The sequence below is a fragment of the Brachyistius frenatus genome, unplaced genomic scaffold (genome assembly GCF_029030835.1).
Source record: "Brachyistius frenatus isolate BFR_SWC_R1_liver_20210118 unplaced genomic scaffold, ASM2903083v1 Contig_183, whole genome shotgun sequence".
In the NCBI taxonomy this organism is placed as follows: domain Eukaryota; kingdom Metazoa; phylum Chordata; class Actinopteri; family Embiotocidae; genus Brachyistius; species Brachyistius frenatus.
This window is the reverse complement of record NW_027210782.1, coordinates 455,899-470,913: the sequence shown is the minus strand read 5'-3', so window position 1 is coordinate 470,913 and position 15,015 is coordinate 455,899. Positions and strand designations below refer to the sequence as shown.

The 15,015-nt window shown below is 38.7% G+C and overlaps 2 protein-coding genes across 4 annotated transcripts; both read left to right on the top strand.

Annotated features, from left to right (window-relative positions):
- Positions 1–50: 50 nt before the first annotated feature.
- On the top strand, positions 51–5,189 carry zdhhc16a (zinc finger DHHC-type palmitoyltransferase 16a). 3 transcript variants are annotated; one of them, XM_069717883.1, is made up of 11 exons: positions 51–185; positions 1,066–1,323; positions 2,276–2,470; positions 2,572–2,660; positions 3,037–3,065; positions 3,183–3,316; positions 3,488–3,562; positions 3,660–3,745; positions 4,256–4,379; positions 4,767–4,837; positions 4,939–5,189. In XM_069717883.1, exons 2-11 carry the CDS (start codon positions 1,090–1,092, stop codon positions 5,039–5,041), a joined length of 1,140 nt encoding a protein of 379 aa, XP_069573984.1. In that variant the 5' UTR covers positions 51–185; positions 1,066–1,089; the 3' UTR covers positions 5,042–5,189. The 3 variants fall into 3 exon arrangements, with proteins under 3 accessions (XP_069573984.1, XP_069573983.1, XP_069573985.1); XM_069717882.1 differs by having other exon boundaries at positions 3,479–3,562; XM_069717884.1 differs by lacking the exon at positions 3,488–3,562.
- Positions 5,190–7,599: 2,410 nt separating this feature from the next.
- ubtd1a (ubiquitin domain containing 1a) lies at positions 7,600–14,813 on the top strand. The gene is made up of 5 exons (XM_069717930.1): positions 7,600–7,901; positions 8,368–8,454; positions 12,804–13,031; positions 13,508–13,693; positions 13,910–14,813. The coding sequence occupies exons 1-5, from the start codon at positions 7,850–7,852 to the stop codon at positions 14,143–14,145; spliced, it is 789 nt and encodes a 262-aa protein (XP_069574031.1). The 5' UTR covers positions 7,600–7,849; the 3' UTR covers positions 14,146–14,813.
- Positions 14,814–15,015: the final 202 nt, after the last annotated feature.

Sequence of the window (15,015 nt, the reverse complement as noted above, 5' to 3'; positions counted from 1 at the left end):
CTTTCGGCGTCATGCCGGCGCATGCGTACTAACTCCCGGTTGGGATTCGGATCTCTTCACTGTCACAGGTCCCTGATCCTGCACTTCTTGGCGGATACATGTCATTCATCCTGGGTTTTTTGTCTAATTTTTGAAAATGTCGACAGAAGCGACGGTCTCGGATATTTTCCTGTCTTCATAGAATAGTAAGTACTCCCTTCTAAATCCGAAATGTTACTGAATATTACAGGAAATGAGCCGCAGCAAACAGCGTCGGGCATTTGAATAGGAAAACAGTGTGACGTCCAAACAAAACGGATTTGGCGGCGTTATGATTCAGCGGGACCGTTTACAGCCATGTGTATCATGGACAAAGTGACTGTCAGTGCTTTTATGTGGCGACGGATCGAGACAGTCGCCTTGCAGTGGTCTCTGAATAAACCTTTGATTGATTGATTGATTGATTGATTGATTGATTGATTGATTGATTGATTGATTGGAGTGAAGCTGAATGCTGCTGCTGCTGCTTAAAGTCCCAACCAGACCACTGTCCTGTCATCCAGACCACTGTCCTGTCATCCAGACTCCACCCTGCAAGGAATGTTGCAGAGCCAGACTGATGTTTGTTTGGTTACCTCTACATTTCTGTTATGAATATTTCATTAAACTGTAGGCCCACCGGATTAAGTTTGTGTGTCATTTGGCTCAAACTGTATAGAGAGTTATATAAACAATTTTAGTACCAAAAAAAAAAAAAAAAAAAATCAAGGTTGAATGATTCAACTTTTGGTAATTTTGATATGATACGTTTCATTAGCTGTGTACAGCTATTCATTTGTAAGGATGGATGTGCTGCTTTTATTTTTGTCTTTTGGGTTAATTTCCCTACATTATATCCAAATAATCAGCCTCATGTTGAATTGGTAGTAGAGTTTTCTTTCCATACCCTTATTGTTGTAGGCGTACTTGTTATAGCTGCAGTTAGTGTTAACACGAACAAAATAGAGTTGTATTATTTAAGGCATGTGTATTTCAGGTTGGCTGAGAGCCCATCATTCATTCATCATTTCTTTCTTTTCCTTGCAGGTGTGTACATTTTACCAATGCAGGATGCGGTGGTGTCCCAGCTCTGTGCTGCACCTGCTGTGCTGTGTGCGGTTAAGGTCCTGTAGCCGGCGAGGAAGGAACAGGCTGCCTTTGTGGATTAAAGAAATATGGGTTTACATGAGACTGTTGGTGCAGTCACTTTATTTTAACTCCCTCACAGACTCAGATGTGGTTTTTGACTCAATCTTTGAACCAGTGTTTTGGACTGTGGATTATGTCACCCGCTGGTTTGGTTTGGTGAGTGCTCGTTTGGTTGTCTGCTCATATAATGTCATCATTTTATTTCTACATTAATTGGTCAAAATATGAACTGATCTTCACCAAGTCACGAGCGTAGATAAACACAATATACTTAAGCTAATGACGAAGAAACAATTATAATTTTTTTTGGTATCGTTTGTTAGTGTGCTCATTTAACACTTTCAATGCTGATGGAAAAAAAAAAAAAGTTACCCCTCAAATTTAGTAACTAGCAGAACCTCCTTTACCATCAATAACCTCAGTGCAGGTATTTATGGTAGTTACAGATCAGACGAAACACAACCCTCAGAATTCAACCTTTGTTTCATCAGTATACAAAACATTTTCCCAGGGGCACAGTGGTGTCAGTGCTCTTTGACAAACTTCAGGCACGCACTGATGAGTCTTGTTAAAGAGCTGTAGAACAGAGACGTTAACAAGCTCAAATGCCTCCTTTAAGCCTTTGGCTGGTACTCTCAGTTCATGGGTGGCCACATCTAGTAAGAGTAGCCACAGTTCCAGTACTGTTCTAAATCATTCTCCATTTATAGACACGGTCTCCCAACACTGGAAGGGCAAAATGTTGAATTTTTTTTTCAGCCCATTAAAACTTTTGGGAGCTTCAATCCCATGCGTTGATGTAATTTGATCCCATATTGACACCCCTGACCTAAGTATAGGAAAGGATGTGCACAAATAATCTCTGGATTATTAGCCTTAGGGTTAACATACTTTTTCATAACATTGCTGTGTATGTATTGACAATGTGGACAAGAACAATACAATGGATTGTGTGGTAATAGTTTTCAGAGATTGTGTTTGTTTATCTCAAATGGAAATCTGATCATATATTCAATTTTTTTTTTTTACATAAATGGAGATAATTTCATTGGGTTTACTTTTCTTCTCTTGCCCCTGTATTGATTATATTCCCACTTTTGTCTGAAAGGTGTTTGTTTGGTTGGTGGTGATACTGACCAGCTCCATCGTGGGGATAGCCTATGGGGTCCTCCTGCCGCTGATCTTCAACACGTACTCCCCTGCATGGATTGCTTGGCACGTTTGTTATGGACACTGGAACCTCGTCATGATTGCTTTCCATTACTACAAAGCTACCAAGACCTCCCCCGGGTATCCCCCTACAGTAAGACATCCACTCCCACTTTTCAGCTGAACCACAAACATTCCTGGTAATCTGGCTACTTTAGTAATACAAAAAAAAAAAAATGTCTTTCTTTCTCTTAGGAAAAACATGACAGTCCTTTTGTATCAGTCTGTAAAAAGTGCATCATGCCTAAACCAGCAAGGACACACCACTGTGGAATCTGTAACAGGTGAGTCAATGGGAGTCTTTTTTCTCTTTTTGATATTTACTTAATGTTTTATTACTGTCAGGTGTTTTGGTAACATGGATCATCTGTGTTCATGATGGTGGATAAAAGGTCCTTAGTAGTGACAGAATGAATATCAAAAACCTGAACATAACTTCGGAAGTTTGTTTGTCCAGCATTGCTGTCGCTCTGCATGTAAAGACAGTCATGGAAAAGCCTCCATAAAATCTATTGGTTCTGAAAGACCATGTGATTTGACCATTTTAGATACGAATGTCAGTTCCTACAAATCACTAATAGCTCAATCTCCTTTAACACCCCAACTAGATAAAATGTCTTATCACTTCAATCACACTAATTCCTTCTTTTATCTTTGCAGGTGCATTCTGAAAATGGACCATCATTGTCGTATCCTTTGTGCTTAACCTATACCAACAGATAAGTTTGATAAGCAGAGTCAGAAAATGCGCGTAGTGATTCTACGAAGAGACACGAAGTTGGTTTTCCTTAATGTCGGCATCTCAGCCTGGTTGAATAACTGCGTGGGCCATTTCAACCACCGTTACTTCTTCTGCTTCTGCCTCTCCCTGACCTTGGGCTGTGCCTACTGCAGCATCAGTGGCAGAAATCTGTTCCTAGATGCATACAATGCTCTTGAGGTGAGACAATTTGACAGCTGTTGCCTGTACATCTACTTGGCATTTTGTCTCTTTAATTTCCCTCCATGTCTGCTATCTCTCTCAGTGGGATATAAGGTTCTAACACTACCTTGTTTCTGTCTTTAACACTCGGGTGTGTGTGTATTTGGGCTATCACATTAGCGCTTTAAGCATTTGGATTTGGAAAAGCCAGGGATACCAGTGACAGGAATGGGACTTCTTATAGGGCTTCTCCCCCCTGGCCAGGTAGACTCTTAACAGAAAACGCACAAAGACACCATTTATATTGGGTTTTTTTTTTCTACCAGTTGTGTAATTTATCCTGTTTTCTATTTTTGTCCAGACCAACTTTCAAACACCTGCTCCTCCGTACACCTTCAGGGATAAGATGATTCATAAGAGCATCATCTACATGTGGGTGCTCACCAGGTAATGCAGGCATTTCATGTTGTAACTTGCCACACACATGCCACCTAATGTTACCCAAGTCCATTCAATGTGCTCATACTGGCAAAAGTGTTTAAATAAAGTATACTCAAAGATATCTGTGCATACTAGATATGCTCCTTTTTTTTTTTTTTTAAAGCATTTTGTCGATGGACATTATTTATTGTACCGCAATGCAAAGGAAATGGAGGTGCTGCACACATTTGTAAAGAAATCAAATCATAGATCGTGTTGAAACGGCTCCGAAAGGATCTCAAAAAACCACAGATAAAGTATTACATTTCTGGAAAGCAATTCTTCTCCCTCAGTGTCAAGTATAATTTCCCGAAGGATCCAAGTTTTGAAATTGGACACCTCTTTTATCAAACAACAAAATACATTGATTTCTCTCATACACACTGGTTTAATATTAGTTAGTATGGAACTGAGACTGGATTGTTGTCTTTCATCATCTTGGCAGTGGATGAAATGAAATGTGCTTTGTTCTTTCAGCACAGTGGCAGTAGCCCTGGGAGCTTTAACCATTTGGCATGCAGTTCTCATATCCAGAGGGGAGACCAGCATTGAAAGACATATGAACAGCAAAGAAGCAAAGCGAATGGCCAAACGGGGAAGGGTAAGCATTTAGATAAACACATTCAGGTTGTGATAAGAGAAGGGCTCTGCTGTAAACAGGATCTCAAACAACACCCCAACAAATATATACACTCAAAAAGCAAAAGAAAACAAAAACAAACAATAATGGGATAGTACATTTGAGTCCGGCTTTATTTTATGATAATGTTAATATGTTAAAAATCAAGACATCTTTGGCAGAGTTGAACATAGCAGGTACTTCAAGCCTTTGGGCTAGCACTTGTCCTCTCTAGATTCAAGGGAGTTTCTTTTATGATGAACCGCAAACCCTCAAATAAATAAAGGACATTTGTTGTTGGGGTTTAAATGAGAGTTACCTTGACTGTTTTTTATTGTCCCTCTTCTGTTTCTTTTATGGTGCTGCCAGGTTTACAGAAACCCCTTCAGCTATGGCAAGCTGAATAACTGGAAAATCTTCTTGGGCGTGGAGAAGAGAAGGTGTGTTTTTCTGATGTTTGTACAGATTTACTGTTCAAGTGTTCACGCATTCAATGTTGCCTCATGCGTGTTGTAATTTGAGCGGTGTCATTTCTCTTTAGCCACTGGGTGACGCGTGTTCTCCTTCCCTCTGGACATGCACCACTCTGCGATGGTTTGACGTGGGACAGCTTCCCAGTTAAAAAGGACATCATACCCGTATGACAGACTCTGCTAGGCATACCTGTAGCATAATTTGTCTGTCTTGGTCTGGCAACCTACTTTATCAGGTTGGCTTAAAGGATTCTTGATTGGTGGCTACATATGACTGCAGATATGGAGTCACGTCAACGTCCAATACCTCAAAAACTTGCCGTGGCATTGCTCATGGTTCTGCGGTTCTGGGTTTTACTTATTTTTACAAACTGGTTTTACTTGACTCTGGTGATTGTGCTTACATGCATTTTATATTTTTGTAGGGCATATACACGGACTGAACTATCGGATAAATAATGATTTTTTTTTTTTTTTTTTCAAAGCAGACTCTCAGCTTGTTCTGCTCAAGGTGATTTTTATAAAAAAAAAGAAAAAAGAAAAAAAAGAAAAAGAAGAAAACACTCAAGTTGAGGACACAGCGGTCCATGTTGACTCCTCCCCTCCTTATCCTTTTTGCACTCTTCAGTCTATTATCATTTGACTTAAACATTCATGGAAAACTGTAGTACAATGATAATGTTATTTATCTGTATTTTGTATGTTAAGTTAATAAATCTTTATAACTTGCTTTATTTTAATAATTCTACACTGTCAATATAATTTTTTTTACTATGGGGCATTACTGTTAAGAAGTTAGTTTCCTTTTATTTGTACGAAATTAATCTATTTTCATTTACTGCTATTGTCCTGGAAATTTTAAGGTAAGCACCCGTGTCTACTTCACCGTCTGTTATGAATTCCCTCCAGCATCATTTTACAAATATACTGAGCCGACAGACTCCAGCATCCAGGGTTATGTCACAGTGTTACGCAGACACACCCAGAGACATGCTGCTGGAATGGGAGGATTAATTGAGCTCCATGCCAGATTTGATGTGCAGATTCACATGGACACATCACAGATAAGCAGACACAGCAGTTCAGATGAATCCGAATTAAAGGAAAAGAGAAACAAATACATTTTCCTTGCAAAGGAGGAATTTCTCATTTACATGAAACAGTGCACTGCTAGAAGACATTTTAGTATGGATTAAGAAAAGTATTTAATATTTATTGATTAATGCACTTGAAGTGCTGGAAAATTGAGAATTGGTGCTGGTGCTTTCAGTTAAAAGGGGAACGTAAAAGAAAGAGGTTGCTGGACGAAGAGAGGAGATTATGGGATGGTAGCTGATTTCAGCTTGATACTAACCCGCTTTCACCCTGCTGTTGCTCATTACATTCGCCCATTCTGAAACAGACGCACCTGTCAGCATTTAATCTTCCAGTAGATGTCAGTGTTTAACATGTCTAGTTTGGTCAGAAGCTGTTTGGAAGATCAGAATTAGTGATAATGACAGTAATAAATGATAAAAACCAAGAATCCTGCAGATTTTTAAAGAATTTTATATGAATTAATTTAATTTAGAGGTTGTCATAAATCCTAATAAATGGGAAACAATAACCTTTTAATTATATTATCAAAACTGCACATGCATCCCTCCCCCCCCCTCCTATTTGCACTTGGGTAGGTTGGTGTTACACTTCTGTTTTGGTTTTCACAATTTCCGTTACAACTGCTAGATGTGGTTGTTGCACAGGCAGCTATGGGATAAGCATAATTTGTTTGGTACAAATAACTCCATACCCTGGTTCATTATGTGCACACATTCTCAGATGGTAACTGCTCACATACTGAACAATATTTTTTTCTGAAGGACAGGACAAAGTCAAGCACAGTGGAATAATCAAGTATTTCACCACACATGCTTCAGGGATTATGTGCAATGACTCTGTGGAAGACTGAATTTGTTCCAAAAGCAACGAGTTACCCTGCGGCTGATCAGACATCTCAAGTTATTTACAGTTTTAGGTGTTTCTGTTTTTACCTTTACCTGCATACACTTGAAATGAATTAGTGGACTACATTTTTGTGCCAAGATTAAACCGAGTAGGATTACCTGTGTTCCCAGACAAGGATATTAAATAATCTAATATAAATTAAAATGATATGGTTTATTGTATTTAAACATTAAATAAACATCTTAAAATGGCATATTTGTAGATGCTAGTATATCAAGCATTTTGTACAAAGGTAGCCTAAAAGCAGTACAACTATTTGCTCAATATTGTTGTTTTTATAGTTCGTTTTTTTTTTTTTTTAGGTAGAAACACCAGCAACAACTTCTATTTTTCAATTTCAAAGTTATAGAAATAATACTTTTTAATAATACGTTTTTATTGCAAATACCATATTTTAGGAAAAGACTGCTTTGACAATGAGACATCAATTTGCCTTAACAATAATACAAATAATTCAACTTCCGCTCTATATTTCAGACTAAAACCCTCGTTAACGAATACAAAAGTGTATTACAGTATAACTGAAAACATGACATTTACAATTTTGTCTTTGTATGTACGTTTTATCGTAAAGACAGTTTTTAGTATAATGATTATTAAGATGTTTGCAAAATGAATGGCTAATTATTTCAAATCCACACTATTATTTTGAAGGAGTTGTTTCTTTGTTTCTGATCTTATTCTGGCCCAATTGGTCAAAGGTGCGCATGCGCCCAGACTGGTAACGCTTTAATTCTGGACAAACGGATTGTGCTGGTGAGCCCTGTTCATTATGATTTGCTGGAAATATTGATTGCGTTTTTTCCTTTTTTTGGAGAAGCAGTTGAGATTTTCTGGAGGCTCTTCAGGACCAGAGTGGTCACCAGCCCGCCAGCGCTGCACAGACACACCGCCGTGTCTGTTCCTGCTGGCTTGTATCTTCAGCTGATCGTCGCTTCAACATCCAGTGATAACTTCACTTGGAAGCAAGTTCGGATGTGGCAAGCAAACTGCAGACGAATGCATAATTTAGCAGACTGGATTTCCGGTAGGCAAAACGAATCACAGCTTTTCTTTTTTCAAAATAATGATACAGAAAACGGCCTGTGATTGATAAGACTTATCAAACCCCTTTTGAGACACATCTGCTAATTTGAAAATTGATAACAGAAATTGCAGTAGTACATAAAAAAAAAATGTTTTTTTTTAACGTGTGAATGGAAAATAAGAGCGAGAGTGGCATGAGGTCCAGGCGCGTGTCTCTGTCAGCTGGCAGTACACGTGACATAAACATAGCAGCCTGCCTGACCTCACAGGAACAAGGAGTGCTGAGCTGTCATATTCCCTGATGATGCTTTTTCATATACTGCTCTTAATTTCACATCATAATTGATGTGTCGTTTAAATGATACATGTTCCAAGTATTTATATTGGCGTTCAAAGTATTTATATTGGAGTACATGTTAAACATGATTGAGACAGTGAGTGATTTTTCTTCTTGGTTCTGATTGTAGGGACAGTGATGGGAGGCTGTGTGGGGAGGAGTAGGATGGATGGACATGGGAGTGCCCGAAGCTCGACAAGGAGCAAAAAACGTGGAGGTAAGAAATCAGAAACACGTTGGACAGCAACCTCTAATTTTAGTGAATGCACAAGAGAACAGCTTTATAGTCAAGACATGGAATAATAAACTGTGAATAAAACGGTTTCTATACATTTATTTCTGCAGACTGCTGTTACACCTGAGATGAAAGGTGGTTACAATAAGGGGCAATGAGGCTCCTGAGCTTGAAAGAGTCTATATTCCTGCAGGCCCACTACTGTTACATGTAATTATTGTTTTGTGTTACCATTGTCTTCCACTAAATGGAAATTGCTTGTGTCATGAATCACTGAGACGTCAAGCTTTCATTAATATATCAGGGCACAACCCCTGACAACCAGTACAATGCAGCACTTTACATAATAATACCTACATACAGCACCAGATGGGCAGTAAGACGAAGCTTTAACAAGTCATGCATCGAGTTCCAGCTGCACCCCTGTTGCATGGAACTCATTCTCCATCTGAAAGTTTACAGTTTCAGGTGTTAAACATCTCAAGCATCGTGGTTTAGTCATGCGTCTAATCTGTGCTGAAGATCTGCCCTGATAGGACAGATTATATAAATACTGTTCATTCCTTGTGAACAAGTGCCTGTGTGCTCGGCTGGATTTACATGCATTATGCATTGGGCAGCAGCAGCAGGGGCCTGCATGAAGAGTTTTCATATCAGAGATTGACCTAGTTGGTGCATGAGTTTCCTTATGTTGAAAGTAGAAGATAGACAGACATGGCTGTGGCTCAGATGGTAGAGTAGGTTGCCCACTAATCAGAAGGTTGGTGGTTCGATTGCTGGCTCCTCCTGTCCACATGCCTAAGTGTCCTTGGGCAAGTGAATGTGTGTGAATGTACTCCCGATGGCGGGAACCTTGCATGGCAGCGCAGTCTCATTAGTGTGTGAATGGGTGAATGTAAAAGTGCTTTGAGACCGTAAGGTGATAAAACACTATACAAGTGCAGACCATTTACCATTTACATGACCTCTCAGGTGATTTTTGAGGAATTGGACCTTGTATTTCTCCTCTGCTCACACTCAGTAGTGAGAATGCAGCTTCTGGGAGATTACTATAAATAGCAGAGCTTAGCCAAGAAAAACAACCACCTGTGGGAGATATTCACCAGAAATAGTGGCAACTTTAACAGACTGTAATTGCCTGACCAGGGTTTATTGTCTGTTAATAGGTTTACCACGTTGCCTTTGGTCTCTCTCACGTTGTCTCTAAATAGAGCTGATAGGATTAGGCTTCTTGTGTACCTGATGGCAAGGACACCCAACTGACTCTGTCCATGCAATGAACCTGTTTGCACAAACTGATCTTGAGGTATTTTAGCGCTGTGGAGTGTTTGTTACTAGAAGGGATAAAATTGGAGGGAGTGTGGACATTTTTAAGCAACTGGGGAAGTGTTACATCAGTTAACAGAGCTCTGAGTCTGCACATCCCGGTAAACTATTTCAGGCGAGCGGGTTGGACAGCAGGGGCTGTCTTCTTCTTCGGGGTCGTTCTCGGTAGCTCATTGTTGTGGACTTTTGATGAACAGAAGTTTGACTCACATCAAACCTCAGAGGAAGAACAGCAATGGGAGTACCTAACTCCAGGGAATACACTTACTATCACGCTCCAACCACACCTTTTAGGATTTTGCTGAAAAGTAAGTTTAGATTTTTGTCTAAGGGGAATTTTTTTTTCATGTTTTCTGCTTTCGTGTTTGTGCTGCTTACTGTGTGCGCTATAATTAGTCTCAGAGGGGTTTTATGTTATTGTCTCTACTGTTGTTGTTATTATACTAAGGTTACAATGGTTTTCTTGTAGATATGTGTATCAGTATTAAATGATCATCAATTTGCTGTGATTGCAAAGCTGAAAATGAAATACTATACAAGCAACAATAAAAATAAAAAAACTGAACAAAAATAATGCGTTTATAACATAACATACTACAACGATTGCTGCAATTAGTATTAGTTAAAGATAGAATATGGCAATGATGTGGAAATAACAGTAGGTCCAAAATAACCTCCTTTTAATTGACAGGAATTTATTTAATTCCTTTTATTGCAGAATTTTAGTTGGTTGTATTTTCCATTCACCAGGAAAGGTTAAGCTTAAAGAGGGAAACCAACATGTTACCTCACATTAAATTGAACTTTCTAAGCTTAGTTTCCAGGTAGCTAGGCTGACAGCTGAGGACACGCTATCATAGCTGATCTGTCTGTAGACAGTTAAGAATCGATTTCATCCTCGTCTAAGGACGCTCAAGCCTGATGATTGTTTTAGGTTGGTAGGATTCCAGACGACATAATTTGCATTTGTTTGGTCGGCATGTTAATGCACTTTTGCATGTTTTCCTGTCCAAGTCAACAAAATTAGACTTGAAGACTAAAAATCCATGTTTGTGCAAAGAGGTTAAAATAATAGAATATTCATGAACATAATGAAGTAATCAACACTTTTTTTTTTTTTTTTTTTAAAGCAGTCTACATACTTTTGCTATATTGCAATTATGGATAAGTGTGTTTTTTTGCTACTAAAACTTTTCCTGACTAACGCATCAAATATAGATTTAGTAAATTATGATCTTCTGAAAGAAGTTTCAACCTGATAACCAGGCCATTGCCTCATCATGAAGTCACTGTTGTGGCCTGCAGTTTTAATGGCATAGAAAATCATGTAAATCCCTTTGTGATGGGAATGACACCTCATGCCCAAGTTTGTAGGCACTCTTCTTTGTTATACATCATAATGCATCTGATAGGTGCATGCTTATTGTGTTCAACAGAAGTAGGATCAACGTTTGTAAAAGCCTTTTTTCCTCTCTCTCTTAATTTAACATAAACATTCAGCTGGTGGATATACTATAATTTGGACATTCTTGTGCAATTCAAGACTCCAATATATGAAAAACAATGAGATATCAATCGAATGAGGTATAGGAAAGTAAACAAGTTAAACTGCATACAAACAAAGTATCTGAACATAATAAATATACAACAATATCAATATCATATAAGTAATAGATTTTGAAATCTGATCATAAATAAACTTCTCTATGTCCTTCTAAAATGCAGATAATGAGGGGAAGTAACAAAATTAATACATGACTGTTTCTATACATTTCTGTGTTACATAGGTAAATGTAATTTAAGACTTAAAGGAATCGACCTGATCTTGTTCGAAAAACTGAATGGCAAGGAGCATAATCATGCTTTGAATATGCTTTTGTGTTTTTGAGCACTCTCCAATTTGAAATTGTGAAGATGGGATAATTGATTTGGAGTGGTTTTGTGTTTCTGTTGTCTGCTTGTTGTGGCAGACGTGTGTGCCTTTCATTGGCCACAGAGTGCTCATCTCTCCAACCAATGCCTTATGGGATAGGGACAGATAAATCCTGTTATGTGGAACCTGATTACTGCCTATAATCCACTGGCCAGTGCTTGTGTGTGTGTGTGCGTGTCAGTGCACGTGGATGTGTTACCAGCCTCTGCAGTAATCCACGACACTATAAATAATCACTTTGATTTTCCTCCCTTTGTGAATCAAAGTGACTTTCTTGATATACCAATATACTGGACATACCTATATGCCAACATGAAAACACTGCAGCAGGTGCACAAAATACTACTTTTGGAGTTCCAATGGAAAGCAGTTCCGTGCATCACAGTAATCTGCTTTAGTCATCCTGTATAGAAAGTGTTAAATATCACAGAGATAGGGTCCATAAAATTACAGGGGAGTGTACATATTGTATGTTTTCATGGTGTGTTTTTAACTCATACTGAATATCTTTCTGTATGGGCGTGTTAAGATGAGCCTTTTTGTCCTTGTCGGACCTCACTGGTGTTTACAGAAAACAATAAAGTTGTAATGCATTTAAATTTCCTAATGTATCTTTCATAAATGTAATCTTATATTGGACTGGGAAATGGTTGTTCCGCCTTTCATATTTCTTTGTAGTGAAACTCTAATATAAGATCATCAAGAGATAGATCATGTACAACTTTCACAAATAGTTTTGTGTGATTTATTTTGTCAGAAATTATAGCTTGACACAACTCTGCTTATACCAATATACATCAGAATTACACCAAAATATTCCCTGCTAATCACAGGTGCCTTGGGTAATGGTAAAGAGCTAAGCTATTATCTTTAGAGCAGTTTTGGCCTGAAGCAACTTGGAAACTATGTACCTACTAAGTAGTTCTCTCAGAGGTGTACTGCCAGATAACATTTTAGAAACTAAAGGTTGTCTGTTAGAGTACAACCTTGATTATTTTGGGTTACAGTCTGGGTCAGTTCTTGGATCAATCTTTAGATAGGATTGAACTCTGCCCTTTTTTTCCCCCTTCAGGACGCAATGAGCCTCTCAAGAAAGAGCGTCCAAAATGGAAGAGCGAGTACCCGATGACGGAGGGCCAGCTGAGGAGTAAGAGGGATGAGTTTTGGGATACAGCCCCGGCCTTTGATGGACGGAAAGAGATCTGGGACGCACTCAGAGCAGCAGCCCTGGCTGCAGAGTGCAATGACCTGGAGCTAGCACAGGCTATAGTGGATGGAGCGTGCATTACACTGCCACATGGTATGAGAGCACACAAAGGCACATAAACATACACACAACACAATCCCCTTTCAAATATGGAAATATCATCCAGCTTTGAATTGTAAGCTGTAAATGTCCTGGAACTTGCAGCATAACGCTCTGTAATGATTCTCAAAATGTCAAAGAACAGTTTGCAAAATCCCATGCATCAATTGTCCGGAGATTACTGCTGTAAATGTTACATAACAGTGGCAGCGCTGCGTGACCACTGTGAATGGAAAGAAAGCCACGACAGACTTAGGTGGAACAAATGCTGTACCTGCATATTTATCGACTGATACGCAGGAGTAGTTCACCAGCTGAAGAACAACTGATGTTGTTGATATGAATATGACAGGCTCCAACAATGGTAAAGAGTGGAGAAACAATTTATGTATCGAGGTTAAAATCAGTTGCTGTTAGTGATAGATATTTTTGAAAATTGGTTGTTCATGTTGGTTATTTCTCCTCTGCAGGCTCTCTCACAGAAAGTTATGATGAACTGGGCAACCGTTACCAGCTGCCAGCTTACACTTTAGCCCCACCTGTCAACCTCATCAGTGAAACATCCAGTGACAGCAAAGTTTCTGATTCCATACAAAAACAAGCTCAATCCCCCCCATGCAGACAAGAGTTTCAGCTGCGGGTGCGATTATCGACAGGTATGATATGATATGTTTACAGTATATACATGTATGGATATGAAATACTTTTTGGGTCGAAACTACATGTTATGCAGCTTTTCCCATGGATATGACATTTCATCTGCACTTGTCTCGTCTCGGCTGGAGACAGATTTATTATTCATAGCTATTCAGTGTCTCACAGCTTGTTTGGAAATCTGTGTCAGCTTCATTCATGCCTTGTGGTTTTCTCAGGGAGGGACGTGCGTCTGACAGCCAGCATGGCCGACTCCATCGCTGAGCTGAAGAAACAATTGGAAGAACAGGAGGAAATTGAAGTGATCCGCCAGAGGTGGTTCTTTTCCGGGAAGCTTCTGACCGACAAGACTCATCTGCAAGACGCCAAGATCCAGAAGGACTTTGTTGTCCAAGTGATTGTCAATATCAATCCCTCAGTCATAACTAACTGTGGAGTGATGCACAGGCAGTGAAGTGAATAAAAGATAAAGAACGTGCAAGAGAAGGCTGCAGGAACAAAAGTAGGGCTCACCTCCCAGCAGGTACTGCAGTGGAACTTTGTGTACATTTTTATATAAGAAATGATTGCTTTTATATTGCTCCTTTTTCTATTTTTCCTTTTTCCAAATGAAGTGAGAATATTGAAAAGCACTAAAACACTTTAGATTAAAAGTAGAGCCCTACGATGCACATCCCAGTGTCCGTCAGTCTGTGTGTGAAGATGTCAACTCACTATTGTTTACATGGGTTTCCCTCTTTGTCATGTCCGTTTGTACTCGTGCTTAAATTAAATATGGTTCAACTGGGGATCCCAAGAAGCAACATCTATTCTCTCTTTCCTCTCTTTCTTTTTTAAAGTTTTCTGTTGTGTAATTTAAGAAGTAGAAAGAAAACTGTAAATACCAGATTTAATATGTGTTGTTTGGTCATGTAACAATGTGCACTATGTTTTTAATTCACAACTGTATATTTGTGATAAAGACACGAAATGTAAAGAAAGCACCTTTCGAAGAGTAATAAGAGATGATCAGATTTGTTTTTTTTTATTTCATCACTCCAAACAAGATAGTTTAGTTTTATGTACAAAATGATGCTCACTGTACTTGAATAACTATTAATAAATATTGGACATTAATAGTCATTCTCTGCTTTCCTGATTTTTAAGCACTACAAAAAAAGTACCCGAACTTGTCTCCAAAACAAGACCTGAAATACAGTCCACCAACTGGCTTTTTAATTGGCTTTTTTTGTTTGTTTAGCTGTTTATGGAAATGCGTTTTATTCCACTCATACCCTTTTTAGTTTAATTGGAAATAACATTATTTACATAATGGTTAGAAGTC

Excerpts from the sequence above, each read along its gene's own strand:
- zdhhc16a (XM_069717882.1), top strand. The coding sequence starts at position 1,090 with ATGCGGTGGTGTCCCAGCTCTGTGCTGCACCTGCTGTGCTGTGTGCGG. Across the intron at positions 3,317-3,478 it reads ATGCATACAATGCTCTTGAG|CGCTTTAAGCATTTGGATTT; the intron begins GTGAGACAATTT and ends CTATCACATTAG. Across the intron at positions 4,380-4,766 it reads GAATGGCCAAACGGGGAAGG|GTTTACAGAAACCCCTTCAG; the intron begins GTAAGCATTTAG and ends TGGTGCTGCCAG.
- ubtd1a (XM_069717930.1), top strand. The coding sequence starts at position 7,850 with ATGTGGCAAGCAAACTGCAGACGAATGCATAATTTAGCAGACTGGATT. Across the intron at positions 8,455-12,803 it reads AAGGAGCAAAAAACGTGGAG|GACGCAATGAGCCTCTCAAG; the intron begins GTAAGAAATCAG and ends TTCCCCCTTCAG. Across the intron at positions 13,694-13,909 it reads GCGGGTGCGATTATCGACAG|GGAGGGACGTGCGTCTGACA; the intron begins GTATGATATGAT and ends TGGTTTTCTCAG.